This window comes from Equus caballus, chromosome 1 (genome assembly GCF_041296265.1).
Source record: "Equus caballus isolate H_3958 breed thoroughbred chromosome 1, TB-T2T, whole genome shotgun sequence".
NCBI classification, from domain to species: Eukaryota; Metazoa; Chordata; class Mammalia; order Perissodactyla; family Equidae; genus Equus; species Equus caballus.
The window spans coordinates 50,583,782-50,610,509 of record NC_091684.1 but is presented as its reverse complement, the minus strand read 5'-3'; the positions used below and the strand labels follow the sequence as shown (position 1 = coordinate 50,610,509).

Sequence of the window (26,728 nt, the reverse complement as noted above, 5' to 3'; positions counted from 1 at the left end):
TTAGTAGCAAAGAGAAAAAAATCTTCAAGGTATTTCTCTCTAAATCCTCTTCATAGGTCTATATAAAATATATGAAACAAATCTTCTTTCTTCTTTAATGGCTATGACATAGGCCTTTCATAATCACAGAACTTGCTTTAGGGAGATGATGATTATGTGTTGATGTATTTCCTTATAGAATCTGTGACTTGGGGTCAATGTCCTGATATTTTCTGATCTGCTCACTCAACTGTTTATGTTAAAATAGGTGGATGGATGGATGGATGCCAGACAGGCAGGCAGATAGGCAAGTAGGGAGACAGACAAACCCTTTTTATGATAAGCCAACAAACCAACATTTCCCTCTTTTCGCCGCAGTCGGGCCTTACCCCAATCCATGTTGCTGCCTTCATGGGGCATGTAAATATCGTATCACAACTAATGCATCATGGAGCCTCACCAAACACCACCAATGTGGTAAGTATCCTTTTAATAAAGAAAGTCCAATTATGAGTATTTAAGAAACTGGCAACAGTAGCTTTTATTTACTTATTTTTTTATTAAATTAAATTAATTACTATTTAATTTGACTGCTTAAAAAAACAGAATTTAAGAATACCTCTGGTTTCCTTTACTTCAAAAGCAAGATCCGTTCAATTGCCAGCTGGTCATAAATTGTTAGGACTTATAGACTGTGTCCATTAACTTTGCAGATATATTACTACTGGACATTATGCTTTAAAAAAGAAAGTTTTTGTGGGGGAGGATGTATTTTTATAATAGAATCATTAAGAAGTGTTGCATATTGAGAAAGTGGTTCAAACACTATCATTATTGCGGTTTTAAGTAACTTCAGAGTAATTTCTTTTTAGTGTGTTTGACCATGTCATAGCAAACCTATGGAACTCAGTTCATAAATTGTGGGATGATGTTGTTTTCCTACACTAAGCATCACCCTGTAGAACCGTGAAACTCACTTCAGAGTAAGTATCAGAGGAGTAACTTATCACCCAGATCTGCATGTGGCATTTGACATTGTTCTACAGGATTTTAAGTTTGACATCGTAATAATATTAGCACACCGGACCACAAGCATAACAACACTAGACTCATGAGCATCAAAGAAGTAAAAATAAAACAAGCAACATTCTGGCACAGAAAGGGGAGGCCATATGGTCCTGCACACTCATCCTGAGGGTGGGCCTCCAATAAGGCTCTCTGTCCTCTAGCAGCGCAAACCAACACATCACAAGATTGAAACAGACCAGCTTCTCAACTAAAATACGCTCTTTCCTGGAACTAACGCCAGGAGAAGAACCTTTTCCTTCATAACGAGAACACTGGGTAATATGGGAAACTCTATCTTCAACGCCTTTCCAGTAAACCCAGTAACAAGTTGTGTGTGAAGTTCGTCTTTGTATATCCTTCTGTGGAGATGGATATCCTATAAAGCAAAGCTCAATTTATAAAAGCAACTTAAAGATGGCCATCCGTGGTGTGAGAGAGCATATTTGATTTTTATTACTTTTTCCATTTCAATCTATCCATATTTTCTATATTGATTCCATTTTTTTAATTAAATACATGAATAATCTGAATTAAAGTCTCTTTGGTGAAAAGGGGGTGGAAGAAACTGGGGCAGTTCAGTGGCAAAGAAAATGACCCCTTGAGATAATGCCCAAAGCCTTGGGTACTGACCTGTTGAGATAAAGCTGGGCAGGAATGCAGACCAACAGCCATGGAGCCACATCCGGCCCTTGGGTGTGCTTATGTTGTCCATGCAGCATTTTGGCTTTTGCTTTGTTTTGTTTTTAATTCTGATTTTGTGGTCAGCACTGAAATGTACACCAATATCCAGCCCGCCACTGCTTTTGAACAATAGGAAGGTGTAGCCTGATACGGCGGCATCTTGCACGGTTCCCGCAGCAGTCTGCAGCTGCAGGGGAGCGCGGTCTCCCTGGGGCAGGGCGTGGGCTCTCCTCTTGGCACTCCCTGCCTTCCCGCCTTCCCTCATTTACCCTCCTGCTTGGCCCCTGTGAGCATTCCCCTTTCAACTCCCGAGGAGGCCACGGTAGATTACTGAGCAATGCTTCTAATACTGCTGGGGACTAGGCTCCCATGGTTACACCAGTCCTTCCATCACTGACCAGGTTCCTGTGAAATTCTTGTGCATTTAATTTCCTATCTTTCCTAGTTTTCAGTAAGGAAGTGCTTGGGACCATTTTTAAGTAAGAAAAAAAACACTACGTCATAAGCTTTAGGCACATAAAACATGCCACTCTTCTTCAGAGCTGCAGTTAATTTACTTTGGCTCCTGTTCCCCAGAGAGGAGAGACAGCGCTGCACATGGCAGCTCGGTCTGGCCAGGCGGAAGTCGTGCGGTATCTGGTGCAAGACGGCGCTCAGGTAGAAGCTAAAGCTAAGGTATGTGCAATACGTGGAAGCGTTTGCTATTGAGGAAAAAAACCTTGATTTTAATAAAACCTTCAATTGTATGCATGTTCTCTTCCAAGAACACTTTTTTGAAGTAAGTGAACAACTTCCAATGACAAAAGTCTCTACCAAGTGATATAAAAAAACCCCTTCGCTGCACATTTGTCCATTCAATTATTTAACAAAATATTTAAATAGAATCAGAACTTTGTGCCAGAAAGAATTTTGTGTCCTTGGCACATTGTTAGTCCCGAACAGATTAGGAGCTGAACCTAGACTGGTGTCCAGAGCTGTTCACATTCTCTGAAGAAGGGCTTATGCACAAAGCTTCTAGAATAAGCACAGCTTGGGAACATAATTGAGCTCTTTTGGTCGACTTATATGTCAGCTGTCACAGCCACAAAGGAAAAGCTTTTTTTTTTCACAAGCTGTGAAAGCATAAACCCTGAGACTCGATCCAAGTTGCTTCACGGATCTGCCTTTGCAGAGGAGGAGGAGGTCAGGGTTGAGTTCAAATGCTTCATTCTCTGCCTGGGGTTCAGCTTCAGCAGAAACCCGCTTATCTATCACGGTCAGGATGGGCAGTTGGTCTTGTTATCAAAATGGCAGTTCAGGTCAGGAGTCATAAATAAATGCATAAATGCCTTAACCACTTAATTTTAACATATAATATATAAATAGGCATTTATTTGTCATTTATTTACACGGTCTGTAGTTTCTAGTTTCGGGTCAAGGGGAGAGAAAACTGAGACATTTGTGAAGCAATTTGAGTACAGAATATTTTTAGACTTTTATAATTTTCCCCCAATATATTCAGCTGTCTCCCCTATGTCTAATTTAACCATAATTGTTTTTTTATCAACTTCTATCAAGGCTTTCCAAAGCTTTCAACTTAGTATTCTTAGGGAAAAATAAAGCTTTTCCTTTCATACTCGTAGTTTACCTCTTAACATAATTATTTAATTGTTTAATTAAAGTAATTAGTACAAATATAGCACAAACTAGTGAAGTACGTAGTGCAAACATATTAGTGTGAGAACATCACAGCTAGGTCTTTGTAAATATAGAATCCACAAGTGGGTACGAGGATTGTGACATTCTAGGCCGCAGACCATAAGCCTCAAGTGTCCAGTGCACTGTGTGCCCAGTTGGTTGATTTTACAGAGGAGCTAGAAACAGAGGTCAGCAAACATTTTCTGTAAAGGGCCTGAGAGTAAATATTTTGGATTCTGTGGCATGCACGGTCCTTGTCACAGCTGCTCAACTCTGAGGTTGCAGAGTGAAAGCCGAGATACACAATGCATAAGCCAATGGGCATGACTGTGTTCCAATAAAACTTTATTTACAAACACAGATGGCAGCTGGATTTGGCCCCTGGATTGTAGTTTTCTCACCCCTGATCTAGAGGATGTTGGTTAATGTGCTGAATCAGTGAAGTGGAATAGTTAAGAGAGGGTGTACTCTACCACGGATTACAAGAAACCTCACGTTTCAGAATGTTGTTAGTTATATATCAAGCCTTGGGTCTAGGGAGTGGTTTCACCCACAAGTTGAAACTGAGCATAAGATTTGTAGTTATCATTTTGTTAAGGACACAGCGTGTATAATGGTTAAGAACCTGACTTCTTGGCCAGACTGCCTAGGTTTGAACCTTCGTCCACCATTCACTAGCTACATGACATTGGGCTAGTTAATTAACATCTCTGTGCCACATTTCCTTTTCTAATTTCCTCATATAGAAAATGGGGATAATGACAGTTGTAATTCAGAGGATTGTTGTGATGATTAATGAATTGATATAGGCGGAGTACTTAGAGCAGAGCCTGGGACATATAGGAGCTCAGCAAATCGTGGCAGTGGTGGTGGCAGTAGTAGAGTTACATGAGATTTTTCTTTAGCAACTATTTTTTTCTGTTTTCGATATTTCTTCTTCTTCTTGTGGCATCTCCCCTAATTCCTCGTATGCTTCCCTCTACATAGACCTTCTTCCTTTGACCTTGACCCTTATCCTACTTAGCTTTCCAAAGCAATGTCCTGTGTTCTAGCCTCTTCTCTCTACCTTCCCTACATAAGGTATTTACCTGAAGTTTTCACATTCCAGTAGGGGATTGATATCTTTCTAGAAGACTGCTATAGTGCATCTTTGGGCAAATTAGGGAAAGATGCCCCTCCCACTTAGAGATAAGGCCCTAAGAGTGGAGGACTTAGTTAGTGCCACACGCCTTTGGGTGAATTATAATAAGGCGTCCTCTACTCTAGGTAGATGGGTAGGCTGGCTTTTGGCCCCCATCAGTCCTCTTGGCTGGGAGCCTTTATACAGGTCTATCTACACAACCCTATACTGGCCCCCTCTCCCTCTGCCTTTGACTATGGGGGGCAGCATCACTAAAATAATTCATTCCATATAAGTGTATAGTAAGTGGTGGAAGTATAATATCCCTCCCAGGTGTTTGACTTTTGCCAGGCTACATTCCCTTATCTCACCAAAAAAGAGTCATTAGAGGTTAAAAATTGATAAAGTATGGCAGGAGGTGGTGGGGATAATTTATAGATAGAACTGCCTTTCACACTTTTCATGCTAATAAGTTACTAGAAGGGTATTTAAGGAGCTTAGATCTAACATCTCCAACTTTTTGAACCTTAAAGAAAAAGATAAATGAGATTCTTTTTAGCATTGAATTGAAGAGTTGAACATAGCCTCTCATACCAAGGAAAGTTTGTGGAATGTTTCACAATGGCACCATTGTTTTCTCAGCTCATCAGCCTTGCATTTCTGCCTTGTCATTTAGGATGACCAAACCCCACTCCATATTTCTGCCCGATTGGGAAAGGCAGATATAGTTCAACAGCTCTTGCAGCAAGGAGCATCTCCAAATGCAGCCACGACTTCTGGGTATACCCCACTCCACCTTTCAGCCCGAGAAGGGCATGAGGATGTAGCCGCATTCCTTTTGGATCATGGAGCATCTTTATCTATAACAACAAAGGTATGAAAGCAAGTCAACACAGTAATAGGTACAAAAGCTGTGTAACAGCATCTATACTTGGGATCCCAGGGTAGTCATTAACATGGCCAGCAAAACCCTAATGTGGGGCAGGGTAGTTTAGTGTGTGTGTCTCTTAACTTTCTCAGTACTTTATCTTCTAATGAAACCTTATTGTTATCAAGTATTTCTTATATCAGTATTTCTTGCAAGTTATTTGATAGATTTAAAAGGTTGTTTAAAAACACAGCCACAGAGGTCAGCGCAGTGGCATAGTGGTTAAGTTTGCGTGCTCCACTTCAGTGGCCAGGGTTCACACGTTCGGATTCCAGGCGCGGACCTAGCACTGCTCATTAAGCCACACTGTGGCAGCATCCCACATAAAATAGAAGAAGATCAGCACAGATGTTAGCTCAGCAACAATCTTCCTCAAGCAAAAAGAGGAAGATTGGCAATAGATATTAGCTCAGCACCAATCTTCCTCACACACACACGCACAAAATACACAGCCACAGATTTCCCTTGCTGAGGCCAAGTATACATTATCAAAGCTCAGTTGGTTGATGCTTTTATAATACTTTCAAATCAGGAGGTAAATTTTTCTTGGGTTATTTTCATTTGCTGTTGTTGTCTTTTCTGATTTATGGTTTGACTTTTTTTTTTATCTCAACTCTGATGCCATAGAATAATAACCTACCACACAATTGCTCTGCTGGTGCAGAATCCAAAATTTAGAGCTCATTTTTCTTGTGATACTGTATAAACCTAGCAAGTGTGATAGCAAGACAAATTGGCCTATGGGATGTCTTAGAAAGCTGGAAATTGGTGTTACACTCTCTCATTTGGATGCGGAGAAGAAGCATTAATGTGTAATCAAGGCACAAGATAATTACAATAATTACAAATACTTGGGAAACTATCTGAATAGATGATGACTACCTCAAACTTCACCCCTGTGATTCTTTAGGCTCTTCAGTAGAGTTGAGATGCAAGTCTTTCAGTTAATATGCAAAACAGAATAATGGGTGATGGAGTTTTGAGTGCCCAGTCCTTCCATCATGCCAGCTGCCCATTGGCTCTATTTGGCTATAGTCTCATGAGCTCAAATGTATCCATCACCCTCTAGTTCCTGACTTGTGTTTGGGACCCTCCCTAACGGTGCTTGCTGACTGACTGGTTGATAACTAGATCCTTGTAGGAGCTGAAGCAAGGGAGAGCTTCTACTCAGCTCTCAGCATCCCACCCTCTCATACTTATTGGGCTAGAGCCATGTGTTATTATTCAGTTCACCTCTGGTGGCTAAGGTGCAAGAGTCTCTGACTCCTACTCCTGAAGACTGGAGCATCCCAAGGATATGTGTATACAAGGGGAAACAGGGAAAGGGGAAGAGAAAGGATCCAGTTTGTGATGTGAGATTACCTGAGGTCCAGACTTGCCCTGAATTTTCCTAAGCTCTCCAAATCCAAATTAAGCCTCAGACCCTATAACCTCTTCTCACAATGTGCAATCCCAAAATGGCCCTGGAATAAGCCCCAGGTCTAGCGCTCCAGCTTCATCCTGGTCAGGTGCCCTGAGTCCCAGAAATAGTGGCATGTTGAGGTTCAGTTAACAGAGGGAGAAAGATCAGGTATTCTGCTCATCCTCGGGGATAAAGAGGCTCTTTATTATTTACCAGTCTTGGTCCTCAATGCCGGCTTAACTGCTCTTCATCATTAGAATAATCCATCAGTTCCAGAAAAGCAAGGCCTTTGTGTCATCTTCTATTGCTCATTATTTTTATGTTTCTGTTTTTCAGAAAGGATTTACTCCCCTTCATGTGGCAGCAAAATATGGGAAGCTTGAAGTAGCCAATCTCCTGTTGCAGAAAAGTGCGTCTCCAGATGCTGCTGGGAAGGTATGAGATCATCCGCCACCCTGTGACAGGCCACTTCTGTGATGATAAAACAAGCACTTGCTAATATTCACCAACAGCCACCTAAATTATAACTAATTTAAGTCTCATAGGATGAAGAACACTTCGGAAGTAGGAGGTGAATGCTGGGGTCCAAGTATTGTGGAAACTGCAATGTAAATTACACTCTCTGTTGTATCCAATCTAATCCATCTCCTAAATCTAGGGCTCTGATATTGAGACACTTTTGACGCTGGTTGTTGTTTCTGCACGTGTTTTCAGAGCGGGCTAACTCCACTGCATGTAGCTGCACATTATGATAATCAGAAAGTGGCCCTTCTGCTTTTGGACCAAGGAGCCTCACCTCATGCGGCCGCAAAGGTACCTGTAATTCATTAGTATGAAGAGACTGATGGGCAGTGTCCATCAGTCTCTATATGTGCATCCACTTTTGCTTCATGTGTCTCCTAGTTTAGGCGCCACTTAAAAATCACAGAAATATAAGCTCCTTAGGAAAACAAAGCCCTCAGTGATTTAGTCAACTAATGTGGTAGATGCTCAATAAATATTTGCTTCTCAGTTGATTTTCCTTGAAAATGCAGGACATCTTGGAGCCTGGGGAGGAAATGAAGTTGAAGTACTCTATAGCCAGATTAAACACATAAGCACAGCCTGAGGGAGTAAGAAAGTTCTGATTTGTCAAAGTTATAAAATATGTGTTACTTTTTCTGGTCTTAAAACATTGCCTTCCAGTTGTTTATTTGTGTTTAATAAAAGAAATTGGGAGGTTTTGCTTGTGTGTTTTTATTATTGCTATGGAGACTCTTTATTCCTATTGCTAGGGTATTTTTGACCCGTAGACAACCTAGATTTCTCAGAAAAGAGAGGCTTGGAGTGTATAGCTTTCTGATTATTCTGATATTCGGATTTGAGAGGCAAATCACAAAGAGAAGTTTCTTTAAAGATAGGTTAATAGACCTGGTTTAATAAGTTCTCTATTGTTGAGCAGGTGGCTGTGATCAGAGAACATTGGAATGATACAAACCACAATTTAAATGCTATCGAATTCTTTTACTAAATACTATCAGTTGAAGGAAATTTTAGCATCTCTAGTGCTTCTTATATCTTTGTTTTACTATTCCATGTTGGGGCAGCTACAGTGTTCTCCTTTAAACTTAGTGTTAAGATCCAGTCTCTTATACACAGAGATCAATGAACTTGGGCTATTCTAAATTACTTTGGATACTTTAAGAGAGAAAGTTTCCATGTCTTTTTTCCATTTAGAGAGTATGTGATCTTTGATTTCTCCTCTGAACCTCTTTTCCTGTATTTCTCAATCATCTCCTGCCTCATTCTCTGCAGAATTGTACCCAATAAAATCTACAATTCAACATCAAGCCCTTAAACTTACTTTGCAGCTTCTCCCCCATAACTTCTGACCCTGATAAACATTCTTTCTACCATAAAGACATGCCTTGACTTCTGATAAAACTTTATCTAAAAAGCAAAAAGAATAGCATTATTCACAATAGCCAAAAGGTAGAAGCAATCCAAGTGTCCATTGAAGGATGAATGGATAAACCAAATGTAGACTAATGCATTCAAAAGAATATTATCCAGCCTTAAGAAGGAAGGAAATTCTGACACATGCGACAATATGGATGAACCTCGCAGACATTATGCCAAGGGAAATAAGCCAGTCACACAAAAGTACAAATATTGTATGAAATCACTTCCACAGAGACAGAAAGTAGAATGCTAGTTGCCAAGGGCTGAGGGAGGAGGAAATGAAGAGTTAGTGTTTAATGCATAGAGTTTGGAGATGGATGGAGGTAATGGTTGGCGATTAATGAGAATGTACTTAATGCCATTGACTGTACATTTAAAAATAGTTAAAATGGTAAGTTTTATATTATGTATATTTTACCACAATTTTAAAAATGAGAAAAATTTGTAATGTAATTGAATGTTTGTCCATTTCATTTCACTTTATTTTAATATCCCTTAGAGCCTGGCCACTTTTCTTGTAAATAACCTCTGGTTCTTTGTAGGCAACCAGTAAATAATTAAGTGAACTATTTATTCCTCACATAAGAGTAATAATTTTCACACAACTAGCGCCAAGCAGTTTAGAATTAACAAGAGTTATAAAATAATAAATACAACAAAATGAGTCCAATCCACCTTTCCATCCACAAATAACTCTTAAACAAGTCAACGGGTGATATCTTTGTAGTTCATTTCCAGCTTTATGTTTGTCAAACAAGACTTCATGGTTCCATATCTGCAAAACATCTTTGACAAAAAGTTGAAAAGCAATTCTTTGATTCGTTGTCACAGCCCTTTAGCCTTGGGCATATGTTTTACAGTCAGGCAAACACCGGCTTTTTGAATGGGACCTTGATTCTCATTCTCAGAGCACAGCTGCCTCCATAAGAGCCTCTGTAATGCCATCTCTGCCACACATCCAACCATTCCCACTTTCTGAGGCAGTGATCCTGGTCAGGAGCTTTTTCTAGACTTTGAGCTTGAGCAAAGCCAGTTCTGTCAGTTAGGGATTAGCTTCATCTGCTAGAAAAAAGAACTAGCTACAGTGGTTTAACCTGATAAGGCTCTCTTTTTCTCATGTCATAAACAGTCAGGAGGTAAGCAGTTGTTGATGTTGGTTCAGTGTTTCCAGAGTGTTGCGGAAAATTCCCTGTGATTTTTTTGGTCTTTCCTTCCAGAGACTGTTGTTTCTCAGACTGCCAGGTCGCTTTTCAGGTAACAGGGAGGAAAGGAAGTCAGACAATAGGGCATTCCCAGAAGCTCCACTCACCTATTTCTCCTTACATCTCATTGGCCACTCTTATCTGCAAGGGAAGCTGGGAAATTTAGTTTGAAAAAAATGAAAGCTGGGCACAATGCCAAAGGTTCTGTTATAAGGAAGAAGGGAGAATAGACAAATAGCCTCCTTCACTCCAGGGAAGCTCAGGCATTTCTGAATGCTGGCAGTGGTGAGAAACGAGGGACAAAGTCTCAACAGGGCATGATTAGCATACGGATATGACAGCAGTGACTTCAGTTCTTCCTCAGTTCACATCCTTGGTTCTTACAGTATGTGATGCCTTCTTCTTGCCCTGTCTTCTGTTGTAGAATTTCTAACATATTTTCTTACTCATAAGTGTCCTAGAAATACGGTGTGATTTGGGCAGGAGCGGAGCTACACTGAAAAAGTAGATGGGCTTCTATAATCCATTTTAGCCAGATCTCTTTCCTAAGCAGACACTGCGCTGGAAAGAGTATTGGCTTGAGTTCAGACATAACCTGGACACTAACTGTGGAAGGGATAGTGAGCCTTATTATTTGTCAGATTTCTCTTCCATAAAATGTGCAGTATACCTCCTGATATGGATCAGTAGAGACTGTGAAAGTTCTTAGAAAAAATATATAATATGATTTAAACATATTGCTTTTGAAAAGTTAACATTAGATTTGCTTTTGTTTTTAGTACAGAGATGCCAGAGCTTCTCTTGATTAGTGCTTTTTAGGACCTAGGATTTTTTGGTGGAATTAGAAGTAATTGAGAGGATTGTCACATCTCAGAGGATACTGATCTGCATTTAGAGGATAACTTGAAGGTTATGTCAGTATCAAAAGCAAAATAAGATCAGATGCATGATAAGAAGCTAAACTCTGACTTTATCTTGCCATTACCACTCTAGTTAACTAGTGTTAGGCATATTAACTAACCAGATTTCCTATTTGAGCACTACTTTGTGAATTTTCTCTTTTATGCAGGGGTGGGGGTGGTAGTGAAACAGCTCACCCCTCCTGTCACTGTAGATTTGGGCTCAGTCTAAAGTTCTGCATTTGGCTCTGAAGGTGATCTCTTTTGGGTGTGTCTGAGCAGAGGGCCAAATGCTTCCCAGGTCAGCTGGGGTTTCCAGATGGCAATAGGTCAAAACTAAAAATAGGGATATAAAATCTTCTTCTTTGGCCCATCCTGTTTGACAGAACCTGGTTTCAGAAGAGTCTGGAAGTGGCATTTCAGCTTTCATGGGTTGATATCCAACAGCCCAAATCCTCTACTATTGATTACAGAAAGAGGGTTTGTTAAGTGAGAAATGCTGTCATACTAGGACATACCAGGGACTTAAATCTGAAGGTTAATTACAGTAGGCTGGTGATCACGGTGCAGTGGTACACTGTCCTCCATGTTGTTTCTGACCCATCCATATGGCTTGGAAAGATTGTGACTGATCTACTGTCCAGATTTTGGTTGTAATCCCAATATAAATCCTCAGATTCTAATTTCTTTCTCTAAATCCTCTTGTCTATAAAAAAAGATCATGCCAGTTTTTCACTGGCATATTTTATATAGTCAGATTCATGCCCATGTCAAAATGTAATCTTACGTTTCTCTTAAATGACTGTGAGCCAGGACAAGGTCCCCAAAGGCAGGGGACCTTTCTTTCTTAGGACTGAGGACTCTGAAGGCTCCTGAGGCATAGCTAATTAATAATTTGCCAAAGGGATTTTTATTGCCTCTACCTCTAAGCATCAAGGGTCAGCCAAGGGAAGGATCCCAGAATGTTCTGAAAGCTCCTGTAAGCTTGACTTGAATTCTGCAGATTTGTCAGTCATTGTGAGGTGCTGGAGATATAAACACAAATACGCCACAATCCCTGCCCTCAATATGTTTGTATTTTACTAGGAAGAGACAGATGTATAAAGAAAAAAGTGCCACTGAATATCTCCAGGACTTTGGTTGGAGTCAGTCAGGGAAGGGATGGATTGGGGGTGGGGATAAAAAACTTCAGGGGGCTTGACCCTTGAGCTGAATCTTCAGCTGAAAGATGCTGGCCCCAAGGGCATGTGGGGGAAAGCTTTCTTGGTAGAGTAAGGCAAGGTAGAAACAGGAGCTGTATGTTGTTTTGGGGACCACTTCAGCTGAAGCATAGCACAGAACCTGAAGTTTCATAAAAGAGGCAATCAGAGGGGCAAATGGGAATAGATTATAGCATCTCAACTACCATGAAAATTACAATTTCAACTTGTAAACAATAGATGGCAATTAAAGGGATTTTAAAGCTGAAATAATGGTTCTGAATGGCCATTATTGAATGAAAGGTGGAATAATGGCTCTGAACATATTGTTTGTTGTTTCTAGTTGGGTTTCCTCTCGTCCTCAATCTGGATAAGTCAAGTAATTATTGAGCATCTACTAACATAACTCCCCGTGAGAGGGAGCTCTGTACTCCTTTTCTAAAACCAGTGGTACTCTGAGTCTCTTGCATTGAACTGGCTATAGTCTGTTTTCCCTATTTAGGAATGTGGGAGACGTGAGGGCACTACGTTCATGGCACTGCTTGTTTTATCAGTGTTGGCTTACTTAATCAGGATTTTTTAAACCAGCAAAGAAAAATCACTAGAAAGGGAAGCATACTATTTGCAAATGCATTGCACACATTTTTATCTTGTTGCTGGGCATGTGACCAAGTGATTCGTGTTGACAGAATGGCTATACACCACTGCACATCGCTGCCAAAAAGAACCAGATGGACATAGCGACAACTCTGCTGGAATATGGTGCTGATGCAAATGCAGTTACCCGGCAAGGAATTGCTTCTGTCCATCTTGCAGCTCAGGAAGGACATGTGGACATGGTGTCACTGCTCCTCAGCAGAAATGCTAATGTGAACCTGAGCAATAAGGTAACCTTTTTCTTTCTCTACAAAGCATCCAGCACAACACAACCTCACCCTTCAGAAAGGTCATTAAGAAGTCATGAAAAATCCAGGTCAAATAGAATGTGTCAAGTGTAATATTGCACGAAGATGTTTACCAAAATATTATCATAGCAAAAACTTGGAAAAAATCAGTTTAAACAGAAAGAGAATGGTAGGTCAATAATTGCAAAGCCATACAATTGAATAAAATAGAGCCATAAAAATGAAGTCCACAAAGTTTTTCTAATAACATGAGGGTTTGTTATAATATTAATTCAAAGAGCAACATGGTTCCCTCACCAGAACACAGCAAATAAGTTGTAAATTATAGCCTGTTGATTCATTCCACAAACATTTTTTTGGGCACCTGCTCCTTGCCTGTCCCAGTTTGAAGTCCTAGGTTACAAAGAGAAATTGGAAACAGTGCTGCCTTCAGAGAGTTCATTTTAATAACAGAAATGTGGAGCAGCTATTTTATTCAATAGATTGGCAAGGTTGTTAGTCTTTGTTGTAAATTGGCAGTTCCAAGGAACTTGGAAAATCTCTGTTCCTAAAATTCTTCAGACTCCCCTGCCTTCCTGTTTGACATCCTCATTATTATAGTGAAGAGTTTTGTGAAGCAAAATGAAAGTCCAGCCCACATTTGACCAGAGATATGTTAATGAAGTGTCTGCCTCTCATTGCATATATCAGAGAATTTGGGTTTGCTGAATTGTTTATTAATACCCAAGTCTGAGATCTGCCCAAAACACAGAACAGGTGTTTCTAAGACTTCAGATAACACAAAAGCCTGCAAGAGTGCCCTCAAATTCTTGATAATCCAAACTCCCCAGCATTTAGCTTCTCCTCTACCAGTTGGTGATGGCACAGCTGTGGCATGTCTCAGCCATAGCTCAGCTATGGGAGTAGAGTTTCAAGATAGCAATAGTTTTATGGTGACAAATAACTAATTTAATATTTTTGACGTATGTGGCCTGTTTTGGAATCACAGATGCCTTGAATCTCCTGGATGTGAATTTTAAGTCTGACTCTTACTTGATGTGTGACTTGATTGGGCGAGTTATGTGACCTCTCTGAGCCTCAGTTTCATCCTCTTGTAAATGACGACAACAATATTTACTTCACAGAGATGTCATCAAGATTAACTGAGATAATATTCGGCACCTTCTTCTAAGTAGAAAAAACATAGTTCTCCTAATTTTGGACTTTTCATAATTTTCGGAAAAGTTTACTCTGCACTAATCTGAATTCCCAAGGTTATAAGTGAACAAATTCTGTAGACCAAAAGACATGCATAAGAGACCAGAGAAACTTTTTTTCACTTTTAGTATCTTGAAAATCCTTTGTGATCATTACAGAGCAAGCACATTTTTCATTTTTTCTTGGTGTACCAATTTGATTTTCTCCCATTTTTCTTTTGAAACATTTCTTTTAGGAATGCATGTCTCCACATTAATGAGCATCACAAAGCAATTTCAAATGGTCATTATAATCAGAATTTGTTTGAGCTTTTGAATTTCTAAGGTTTATATATTAGTATATAGACCAACCTTTGCTGCAAAATTCAACTTGTCTTAATGAGGTGGAGGACTTGGCCTTCTTCTCAAATTGAAGCATATTCTGGCATCCATTAGAGTATATTTTCTCTTATGAGACTGGAATATTGTATTTCATTAACTCTTCCTGGGACGAAATAGATCTTAACAATCGGTTAACAGGTGAACATTTGCAGTAGGTTTGATACCAAAGTACAGTATGACTGACTTTTTTTTTCCTTAAAATACTCCAGTCAACTGATGGCAATATATATATATCCAGCCTTGAATTCACCTTAGAATCATAGAATTTTATTAGATTGAAAATAGTTTAGAAAGAATTTCTCAGTGTTTGCTTGTTCGACTGGACATTAGCAAAGGACTTCTGTAGGCTGAAAGACATACGTAGCAAACGTGGACATTTCCAGGCACCTTCTGAATCAACTGTGTATAAGCAGAGCCACCACCAAGGAAGTTTTTAAAAGCACAGCAGCTGCTTCCATGGCACATGGCACCAAAGGAACTGCCAAGGACTTTGCAGTACCTAGAAACTGTCTGATACAAAGGCACTCGTCAATCTTTGCTTCCTGTCTCAGTTGTCATTTTCCGTATGAAGTATTAAATAAGCCCTGATGTGAAAACAGAAAGTCAGCAGAACTTTCTTATTTGATAAGGAACTCTGGCAGTTTTTCCCGAGCTGCCGGAGTTGGAAACCTCAGTTACTGTCCCTCTCTCCCACCTCCCCATTTAACCCTAGACTCTATTTCCTCACTAAAAAATCAATATTAAAAGAAAGATTTAGCTTTCGTGAAACTTTCTGTTGAACTGAACACTTTGTTGCTTTCATTTCTTTCTTTCCTTCTAGTCACCAGCAATTCCCAGTAGTTTTAAGGAAAAGAGACCATGAGTTACTGCTGAAATGCTTCTGTTGGATTTGATTTGATTTTGCTTGTGGTGTTCCTGTTTCCCCATCTGGATTTTGCAGACCACAAGTATATTTCTTTATCCAGATAGAATATTAGACAGAGCTATTGCTATTGTGTTGGTGGTATTCTCTCTGTTCCAAAGAAATGCCATTTTTGAAATGAGCAAGTGTTGAAAGCCCGTAAAAGATGAACTGATAGCTTCTGAAGTCAAGCAGTGCTGTTTTAACCATCATCTTATTTTTTTTAACCTTTTTAATCAAAATCATGAATATAAAAATAAATTTTTCTTTATTTATCCTACTTTACCTAAAGATGTTTGCTTTTTCCTCTGATTTAATCAATCAGTTGATGGATTAAATGCTAGGTGATAGACACTGGTTATATCAAGATTAAAGAGAAAATATTTGCCTCAACAAGCTCACAGCGGTTTGAGGAAGACAGACAAGAAAACTGAGTTTAAATGCAGGATTTTGATGCTCTTAATAGAGGTGAGCACATAGAAGATGTGCCCGTGAATGTAACAATGAGGCCCTCTGTGAGACGAGGAGAGAGAGAGAAGCCCAGGAAAGGTAGAAGTGACTCCGTGCCAAAAATCGAGTGGCTAACTCACGGGGCAGCGTGAGCAGAGACGGGGTACCTGAGAGAGTAGGGCATGTGCCAGAAGGCGTTTCCCAAACTTTGCTGAGAACTGCTCAGTAAAGTATCTTTAAAAGTTTTGAAAACTCTCAAACTTAGAATAGGTGACCGTGACACTTTTACAGAATGTTATGGCTGAAAATATTTGTTTCTTCCAAAGTAGAGCGTGGAACATTGTGCTATGATTATGTCAGTGTTTGGGTGGTGCCAATTTTGGCCCTGGCTTATTTTTCTTGGATTTCAAGTGAATACATCAGTCCTCTTTTTCAAATTTCCTCTTTATTCAGTTTGAGTGAGCTTCCTCCAAAATTCTGTAAACATTATTAAAAAGTCAAGAGTGAATGACTCTTCTGGAGTCCTATAATTTGTTTGACGGAATAGCAACTCCTAAATAAGTGATGTTCAGCATCTAGAAGGCTCTGTATCCTTTCTGATGCTCTTTTGATTTACTCCTTTCCTCTGACAGATAGGACAGGCTGGGGTTCTCATTGCACAGGTGGTAGAGGAGGAGAAAGAAAGCCCCCAGGACTCAAGATACTAATGTCTATGCTCATAATGGGTGAAACAAAAGAATCTGGAAGCACTTACACCAACTTATTTTCTCTTAAATATTATTTATGAAAAAATACTTTAGCAACTACAGAGGATTTTTAAACCAGAGTACAGTCTCAGTGAGTTTTTCTTGGCCATTAACACAACCATGTGTGGGGCTGGCCCCGTGGCCAAGTGGTTAAGTTCGCGCGCTCTGCTGTAGGCGGCCCACTGTTTTGTTGGTTCAAATCCTGGGCGCGGACATGGCACTGCTCACACTGCTCATCAAACCACGCTGAGGCAGCATCCCACATGCCACAACTAGAAGGACCCACAACGAAAAATATACAACTATGTACCGGGGGGCTTTAGGGAGAAAAAGGAAAAAATAAAATCTTTAAAAAAAACCAAAAAAAACCAACCATGTAGTCTGCATGTTCTGTGGTAGAGTCAGTTTCAAATATTCAGTCTCATTAAACCCATACACCATCTAAATGACCTGGAAATTCTCATTATATAGCACTCATATTATATTTCACAGGCCATCTTTCCTACCCAGAAACAACATACAGAAAATATTTGTCAGCCTTGGGTATTAGTATTTAATGGGGAATTATTATTATTTTTTTTTTTTGCTGAGGAAGATTAGCCCTGAGCTAACATCTGTGCCAGTCTTTGTCTATGTTATATGTGCATCACCACCACAGCATGGCTGATGAGTGGTGTAGGTCCACACCCAACATCTGAACCCACGAACCCGGGCCACCAAAGTAGAGCACACCAAACTTAACCACTAGGCCACAGGGCTGGCCCCTTAATGGAGAAAATATTATCATTATATGTCAATATTAAATTTCTAAACGATTTTTATTCTAATAATTTTTGCTAAAGCCAGTGCCGTTAATGATGTATTAAAACTCCTGAATAATCTTGTTTTAAAAAAAGTCTATTTTTTAAAAATGAACACTGAGGGGCCAGCCCCATGGCCAAGTGGTTAATTTCACGTGCTCTGCTTCAGCGGCCCAGGGTTTTGCCAGTTCAGATCCTGGGCGTGGACCTAGCAACACTCATCAAGCCATGCTGAGGCAGCATCCCACATACCACAACTAGAAGGACCCACAACTAAAAATATACAACTATGTACCGGGGGGCTTTGGGAAGAAGAAGGAAAACTTTTTTTAAAAAGAAAGAGCTAGTTTAAAAAAAAAGTGAACACTGAAGTATGTAAGGGAAAAATGGTATAATATCTGAGATTTGCTTTAAAATGCTTTCACAAGGAAAAGAACGAACTGGAAGCAGGGCTGGATGCAGCAAATGTAGGAAAACCTTGATAATTGTGAGTCTGTGATGAATATACAAGGTGCAGTCTATTCCCTCCACTTTTGAGTATGTTTTAAGTTTTTCATTAAGCCTACAGATAGCAATGTTGCTACAGTGTTAATACATAAACTTATTCTATAGATTTTTTTAACATAGAAATTCTAGGCTTACTCTCCTAGAATTCGTAAATTATTTCGCAAACATGCCTGTGTGTATTACATTCCTTCCTCGAAGATGACTGTACTTTGTCTCTTTTGCAGAGTGGCCTGACCCCACTCCATTTGGCTGCTCAAGAAGACAGAGTGAATGTGGCCGAAGTCCTTGTAAACCAAGGGGCTCATGTGGACGCCCAGACAAAGGTATACAAAAAGAATGTGCCCACACCAACTGCCATTTTTTGACTTCTGTGTGGAAGCAAGTATAATTTTATAGGGAAAAGAACAAGTCTTCCATCATATCTTTTATACACAGTATTTCAAATGTGTATCTAGGCAAGGGACACCAAAGTCTCTGGTTGTGGTGCCCCAGATGCTTTTATCTTTGATGGCCTGGGTACTTTATCCTAGCTGCGCATCACTATTCTCCTGTGTTCACACTCTTGATCTTGTTACAATGGATCCGTCCTTCAGGGGCAGAGTGTGAAGCTGATACCTTTCTTAGTTTTTGTGACTGACTAAAAATATGCATATAGAAAAATTTATCAGTAATTTGTGACCTCTAACTTTGTTCAGGCATGGTCTATGAAAAAGGATTAAATTATGTTTTATTTAATTATTATCCACTTGCTAAATTCCTTATGGTGTGTGTGGTTATTAGGATCTCTCTGTCTCTCTCTCTCTCTCTCTCTTTCTCTCTCTCCTTCTCTTTCTCTGTCTGAGCCAAAATATAGCTGTCTTTTCAAAAAGAAAAAAAATTGCTGATTAATCTCATGTAATGCCACAATTATAAACTCAGATAAGAAAAATGGATGTTTTGTGTCATCATCAAAGATATGACTTCATATTCTCATTTCTCTGAACATTTTCTTTTGATGCTCAGTTTTCTTACCTCTTCATATCAAACTTGTTTTCTCTACTCTAAAATATGACTTTTCTTTCTTTCTACGTGTCACATTTTTGACACAAAAATGAATGTTTATTAAGTATTGTGAATACAAACATTTTTGTGTATAATATAGATAGATTCTGAGGCGTATGGACCGATCTTGAAGATATTAATAATATAGAAGATTGCCCTGGAATTAGCCAGGTGAAAAGGGACTGCAGACCTCAAAATCAGACTGGATTTACCTGACAAGCACAGAGGGAGCAGCCCTGTGTAGACCTCACCCTTTGGACATTGTTCTGCTCTCTATGGCTGTGGCTGCCCCACCCATACTGTGCTCTATTAGAAAGAGGCTGCCCAAAAGACACCTCACCAGGCAAGATCCTTGATGCTTTTTAAACTCTGTTAAAATAGTAAAGAAGATATGATGCTCCCTGGCTGGGATGGCCCTAGGTAGAACTGTAGCAAAGACTAACTCTCCTCCACTCCCCTTTCTGAAATGCCTTATGCCCTGGAAGTCTTTGTGGCTTCATTTGATGGCCTGGTTACCCAGCTCTCCTTTCACTCAGTTTCCCTCCAAAACTTTTCGTTCTAAAAAATCTCATTGTCCTTAGCCTTGAATGCCTTCCTAGGTAGCTGAGTATTTAACAGAGAAACCAATAAAGGCAACAGTAGTGGCTGAAGGGTTTCTTGTTACTTTTTATTTTGAATATCAAAGCATTTTTAATTCTGAAAAAAAAATCAGACTGTATTTAGCTTATATTCTTTATTTCGCTTGAATATTTTCATCAACGAAGAAATCTCTACTTTAGAAATTTGCAACTTCATGGTAAATATATTCACCCCATGTCAATTTCATTTACACACACACACACACACGTACATACACATACACACACACACAGAGTTAAACACTTTTTTTGGTTACCTCTTTCTTTATAGATTAAAAATTTTAGAAGGCATGGACAGGGTTAAGTTTCTCAAAATTTTTTGCCCCAGCATGTCCAAGGCACACAGCGGCATTCAGTCAGGAAGTATGGCAGTGATTCCCAAGGGCAGGTTGGGAGGAGAGGAAATGGTGCTATTAACCTTCTGCTCCCAATTTGCACACATGGCCCCTCAGTTTAGGAGTCTCAGGTCTCTACCAGGGTTTCCTCCTAACCCAGCCCAACTCAGGTCACAGTCAGTAATCATTTTTGTACTTGGTATTATATTTTTGAAGCATGTACCTTTTCCTGCTCTTTTCAAGTGGTGCACTTTGGAAAGCATCTCTCTGTCTCTTAAAAAATTTTTTCCCTTCCCTTTTCTTCTCAGCAAAGATCACAGCACCAAAAGTAAGTGAGGCTGTGATCATCCCATACTTGAATAGAGCAGAGAGAGATGAGATGGGTTGCTTGGACTTGCTCCTTAACCTTGTGAACAAGAGTTTGTTATATCCCATGAACCTCCAAATTCTTACTAGTAAAGAGGACATCCCCAGGCAGCCCACTGGTGGAATGTATGGTACCATTCGATTCATTAGCTTAAATTAAAAAATTGTAGTAATGACAACATCAAGAGCTCTTTTCTCCTGTAGGGAAAACACTAGAAAATCCTGAAATGGCTTTTGCAGGCTTCCCACTGGCTTTCCACCCCTCTGCACCTCCTCCTCACTTTGTATTTGAAGTTCACCAGATCAGTTCAGACTAAATTGTGCTGCTGGCCACAGGATCTAATAGCCCATGTTGTTCAGCTGAAATGAAGCCATGCCTTTTGCATTTTAAAAGGATAATCTCCGGGAGCATTTTATTTAGACCATCCTGAAACATACTGAAGAACTGATTCTCAGCAGTACTGATTAGTGGGTTAATCGTTAAATTAGATTTATTTAAATGTGTGTAAAATCATGAAAAGTTTTTATTTGATACTTACTCATTTCCTGTTCATTTCTAGAGCTCCTGTGAGTTGCCAAATTCTTACCTGGGTGATATATTCTTTGTCCTCATTTCTAAATAAAGAGACACAGATGATAATAACAATGACAATAAAAATAGCAAAATTTATTACCTTTTCTCTATATCTGATATTGTTCTAAGCACTTTACCGTTACTAATTTGCTTAATCCTTGCAAATACCCCATGAGGTTGGTAAAATTAGTATCTTTATTTTACAGATGAGGAAACTGAGTCACAGATAAGCAGTTACTTGTGTAAGGTCACATAGCTAATTAGTACAAAGTCTGATTTTGACCCCATATATAATTAAATAATTTTAGAGCTACTGGTATTAACTGAATTTTTTACAAAGTTGGGGAGTGTAGAAGGAAACTATCACTCGTTCATTATCATAGGAACATTAGAAAAAATTGGGGGCGTATCCCAAAATACTGCTGGAAATTAAGATCTCAGAGGGCCTTAATGTGCCAGGCTAAGCAAGTTTAGCTTTTTATCCTATTTGCACTAGGAAGCCTTGGAATGTTTTAAACAGAAGAGTGATAAGATCAGACATCTGGTTTAGAAAGATCCTGGGAGAAAATGCAAAGAATGCATTGGTAAATGAGTTGGTAAAAGAGCATGGAGCAGGGGCAGTTCGAAGGCTGTTGCTGAGGTCTAGATGAAGAATAAAGAACAGATTGACAGATGGAAAGCTGACAAACAAGAGAGAAATTTAAGCAATACTTAAAGAAGTACTAACAATAAGACTTGAAGACCCTGTGTATACAGGGACTGAGGGAAAGTGAGAAATTCAGGATGAATCTAAGGAAGTGATTTCTGTAACTGGGTGATCATAAGTACCGTTCAATGAGACAGGACATAAAGGAGAAGCAGCTGGCTGGGGAAAGGGGACAATGAGTGCTGTGCATTAGGTGTTGAAGTTTAGATTACCTAGAGGCCTCCCAGATAGAAAAATCCAGCAAATGACTAAAGTTTTGTTCTGGGTTATAGGAGGGAAGTCTGGACTAAAGATCCAGATTTGGGTGGTCAGAATAAATGTATTAGTTGAAGTTGTGAATGTGGATGTGATAAATTGAAGAACAGTGTAGAGGAAATCACAGACAAAGCCCCTGGGATTAATGATAGTTTAAGGTAGTTGGAGGAGGTGGAAGAAGGCCTGACAGAGGAGAGGAGGGAAATCAGGAAAGAATATGACATGGACTCCAAGTTACGGAAGACTGTCAAGGAAGGTGTGTCAGGTAAAGACACACTCAGACACATGCACTGGATCGGCAGTTGGGTTCTTAGAAAGCAGTTTCTCTGGAGTAATGGAGATGGTGAGATGTGGGGAGAATGGGAGGAAACGGTGAGTGAAGAGGACTTTTTTTCAAGAAGCTTTAGGAGCATATGGACCTAGAAGGGAGAGAAATATTTGAAAGGGGTGCTTTTTGTTTCCAAGAATGGAAACGTGAATGTTTGTAGGCTGAGAGGAAGATGCCAATAGAAAGAGAAAAGGTTAAAGATGCTACAAGGGGTATCAGAAGTGGGATAGGCTGGGCTGGGGATAGAGATGGCAGTTTTTGCCGTTCTTATGAAAAGACTCTTTCATAATCTTTGACTTTTCTCTAATACCTGAGAGATTTTTTGTTTGTTTGTTTATTCCCACACTCATTTTTGAGGTGAACAATAAAGTAGAAAACCATAGGATAAAATTTTCGACTTTTTTCTCCTTTTTAGTGTGTTGAGACTTTCAACCATACTACCTTCAAGAAATGATACTGAGAGTTTATCTTCAGAGAGTTTGCTTTCTAAAGGAAAAATTCCTGCACTTTTTCAATCTCAATTCGTTATACTGAACTAAAATTATGAAAAAGCTATTTATAAAAATATCTGACAGCCTTCCATGGATCTTTACCTGCCATATTATCAAGTAATATTTAATGTAACATGTGACAATGGAGAGATGTTCCTTAAAACAATAGCATCAACACATAAAAATTGAAAAAAAAGATGTTTTAACTGAAATAAACAAAATCAGGGAGTAATTGTAGTTGAGTGGGTGTGTTCACTGAAGAAGACGATGCCAAGTGCAGGGATGGCCAAGGACAGACTCCTAGAGAGCCGCAGATTTTAGGGGGCAGGGTGGCGGGAACTAAGTGTGGATTTCTTACTCCCTCCCTCTCAAACCATGTTATGTGGGGAGGCACCCAACTAATGCTCAATAAGATATCATGCTCGGGCGCCACAGATCAGAAACACCAGCCAGAATATTCCATCTGCGCCTGTTTGCTCTTCCTATGCAAATACAACCTTTCAGTGTGGCCTGAGGGAGGAGAAGACTGAACTTCAGCTTTTAATGATGGTATATAGACAACAGTGAAAAAAGAGGCAAAGACTGCTCAGTGATCTGAACTATGACTGTTTCTTAGATATTCAAGAAGGAATAGTTGGTCTTCCCCAAATTTATTGCTGCCAGTTGGAAGGAATTTCTCAAATCACATCTCTCAACTCACTTGCCCAAGTTGCCATTTTTTGTGACCCTCAATGAATTTTGTGACCCTCAATGAATGGAGCAGTCCCAATTTGGTTTTCCTGAATGCAAATTGAAGCTTCTTGGTCATGCACATGTATTTTTAATCAAAAAAAAAAGAACTTTAGTATTTTTGGAACAGTAAGAAGACCAGTGTCCTACAGCACAGCAAACAAGGGAGAGACTAGTAAGAGATGAGCTCAGAGACTTAATGGGTGGGAGCTGGGGGTAGGTGGGAGCAGGGGCACCAGATCGTATTGGTCCTAATAGTCCATTATAATGACTTAGGGTTTTACTAGGAGTGAGATGGGAAACTGTGAGGATGAGTAGAATCTATACATTGAATACTTTAAATGATTTAATACCTAAGAAAATCTAATTAATACATTTAGCACAACAGCCATTGGAAACTATCACAACATTGCTTAGGCAAGTTCACTAAAAACTTCGAGTTCCTTAACATTTAGATTTTTAAAATATTTTCTATATTTTTTGAGTTGAGATCAATCCTCTACCACTAATTTGGAGAATAATGTTATTTCAATCAGTTAAGCTAATTGTACTGAGAACTGATTGGAGAAAACTATTTCCATGCCTCCCTCACTAAGCAGCCTTCTGATCCCTAATGCAGTATCCTGAGTTCCTCAGCACCAAGAAAGAACCTGCAAAGCAGGCAAGTAGATTCTGGTCATATAAAGGCATATCCTTCACTGTGCATGAAGTGGCTTTAGGGGTTGTGAGTCGGGCTCATATACATGTGGTTATGATGAGCTTCTCAGCAGGAGTCTGCTCAGCATGGGGGCACTGACAATTCAGTCTGTGGAACAGATCTTGACCAGAGTCAGCTCTTTAGGGCAGCACATCTTTGGTGAAGTGTCTTCACCTTGCACAATTGGCTGTGGTCTAGGCATCCCCTTTTCAAATTCCAAAAAACCCATTTGCAGGAGTATATATTTGGGGGAAGGCTGCTGTAACAAGAATACCATAGACTAGACACACCTTTATTTCTCACAGTTCTTGAGGTTGAGAAGTCCAAGATCAAGGTGCTCGCAGGTCTGCTGTCTGGTGAGGGCCCTCTTCCCTGTTTGCAGATGGCCGTCTTCTCTTTGTATCCTCACATGGCAGAGAACAGAGAGAAGAGGCAAGCTCTCTCCTGTCTCTTCTCATAAGGGCACTGGTCCCATTCATCATGGCGCCACCCTCATGACCTAATTACCTCCCAAAGGCCCCATCTACAAACTTTGGAGAAACAGGGACATTCAGTCTATAGCACAGAGTCACCATACAGACACATTAGTGCCATGAGATATGAGATACAGACCCTTGAAAACATGGACACCGGCACCCCCATGCCCATTTAGAAATGTTCTAAAAAGTCAGTGCTCTCCCTTTCTGTGATCTGGTGCTGCCAGTGTCATCATAAATAGAGATTGAACAGGGACCTGAAGTATCTAGAATATCCTTATTTTTAAAAATACTTATCTGAAATACACACACACACACGATATATATGCTTTATAATAGATAGAACTTATAGCCCCTCAGGGGTCAGTGGATATTAATTTGAAGACCAATCCATTGCTTTGTCTCAATCAGTGGTATGCAGACTGTGGGACTCTAGTTACATAGGAAGGAGTCTAACTATAGCATGTGTACCTAGATGAGGTTCATACTGCTCAGACCTCCTGAACTCACACCAGCCTCTTCTGCTTTAGTGTTTCTGTGCTTCCGATCTCTGTCATGCAATCTGATAATCATCGACTGCCTTGCATTATCATTTAGCCACTTCATGTTTTTTAACCTCTATTTTAAAGAGTTTTTGGAGAGTGATGTGTTCAGTAAGTTCCAGGACAAGTCTATCCACAGAACACTCCTCTAATCCTGAACAAGAAGCCACTGAATCAGTCTGTCTAGGCTGTCGATTGCTCCATCTTTCCTTCCTATCTTTAAAAGTTGTTATGAGAATAAAAGGAGCTGATGCAAAGCTGTTATGAAAATAAAATGAGGTGATGCAAGAGAGAGCGCTTTGGGAAGTTAAATAACTGTTTACATGTGAGATGGTGTTGTTATATATACCTACGACTAGCCTGAGGATTATCAGGGCTTGTTTTTTTGATACAGGGAAAAAAAGCTATTTTTGCCAAGCTCAAAAAGAAAGGTTAAATAACAATTTTGCTTCTATTCAGGATAGCTCTTACTAAAAGTATACTCATGATGTTTCCTTTTTAAAAAAATATAATTACAGATGGGATACACACCACTACATGTGGGCTGCCACTATGGAAACATCAAGATTGTTAATTTCCTGCTCCAGCATTCTGCAAAAGTTAACGCCAAAACAAAGGTAAACTCCTTTCTCCTTTGTATCCACCAAAATCGTTGATGTTGTGTCCAAGGAAGGCAAGAGTCATTTCTTCCATCTTCCTTCTACAGAATGGGTATACACCGTTACATCAAGCAGCCCAGCAGGGACATACGCATATAATCAATGTCTTGCTTCAGAACAATGCCTCCCCCAATGAGCTCACTGTGGTAAGGGCGAAGGGCCAGCTAAGGGAAGAGGGAGGGGATGGGCCTGGGTGCTGGTGTCTTCTTACGTTTTTTGTTGTGCATCACTGTTCCTCTTTTACTTTCATTAGTAGGCATAAGCAGAGCATTCCATACAATGAAGGAAAAGGACAATAACTATATTGTTGTGAGCTGTCCAGAGAGGGAGAAATGTGATTAGTGTTTCATACTTAAAAATTACTAATCCTTTGCCACCTGGTAGGAAGTATCTATGTATATAACTAGAACTACAAGTTTGTTTCCTTGATTGCTTAGAACATTAAAAAGCCTCTTGGATTCCGTGTGTAGCAGTGCAGACTCTGTGGGCTGAGTGCGAACAGGTTAGGTGGGTTTTGTGTAAGGCATGACTCTCATGAAACAGCATTTCATGTATGACAATGGGATGGGACTGATGAGACACAGGCCTTACCTTTTGTATAGACGAAATGTGTGGAAACACACAGGCTCGGAGACATGTGGAATGACTTCTTAATTCTTTGTTCACGTTTCCCTTCTGCCAGAATGGGAACACTGCCCTGGCCATTGCCCGGCGGCTTGGCTACATCTCAGTGGTCGACACCCTGAAGGTGGTGACTGAAGAGACAGTGACCACGACTGTAAGTAATGGATGCTGGACCCCACTGCCCTAAGCGCCAGTTCACAGACAGTAGAATTTTCTAGAGTTTTTCAGAGATGAACCTTCTTTCCTCCATTCATAGACTAAGTGCCATGTTTCCAAATGCTGTCA

The 26,728-nt window shown here is 39.8% G+C and overlaps 1 protein-coding gene across 50 annotated transcripts in view; it reads left to right on the top strand.

Moving 5' to 3' along the window:
- Positions 1–26,728, top strand: part of ANK3 (ankyrin 3) — a 627,813-nt gene that overhangs the window by 477,341 nt on the left and 123,744 nt on the right. For all 50 annotated transcript variants that reach the window (XM_070225383.1, XM_070225455.1, XM_070225362.1 and 47 more), the window contains 10 exons: positions 358–456; positions 2,305–2,403; positions 5,202–5,399; positions 7,192–7,290; positions 7,570–7,668; positions 12,786–12,983; positions 18,207–18,305; positions 25,679–25,777; positions 25,867–25,965; positions 26,502–26,597. In XM_070225383.1, coding sequence (XP_070081484.1) covers positions 358–456; positions 2,305–2,403; positions 5,202–5,399; positions 7,192–7,290; positions 7,570–7,668; positions 12,786–12,983; positions 18,207–18,305; positions 25,679–25,777; positions 25,867–25,965; positions 26,502–26,597 — 1,185 coding nt within the window. The remainder of the gene's footprint in view (positions 1–357; positions 457–2,304; positions 2,404–5,201; positions 5,400–7,191; positions 7,291–7,569; positions 7,669–12,785; positions 12,984–18,206; positions 18,306–25,678; positions 25,778–25,866; positions 25,966–26,501; positions 26,598–26,728) is intronic.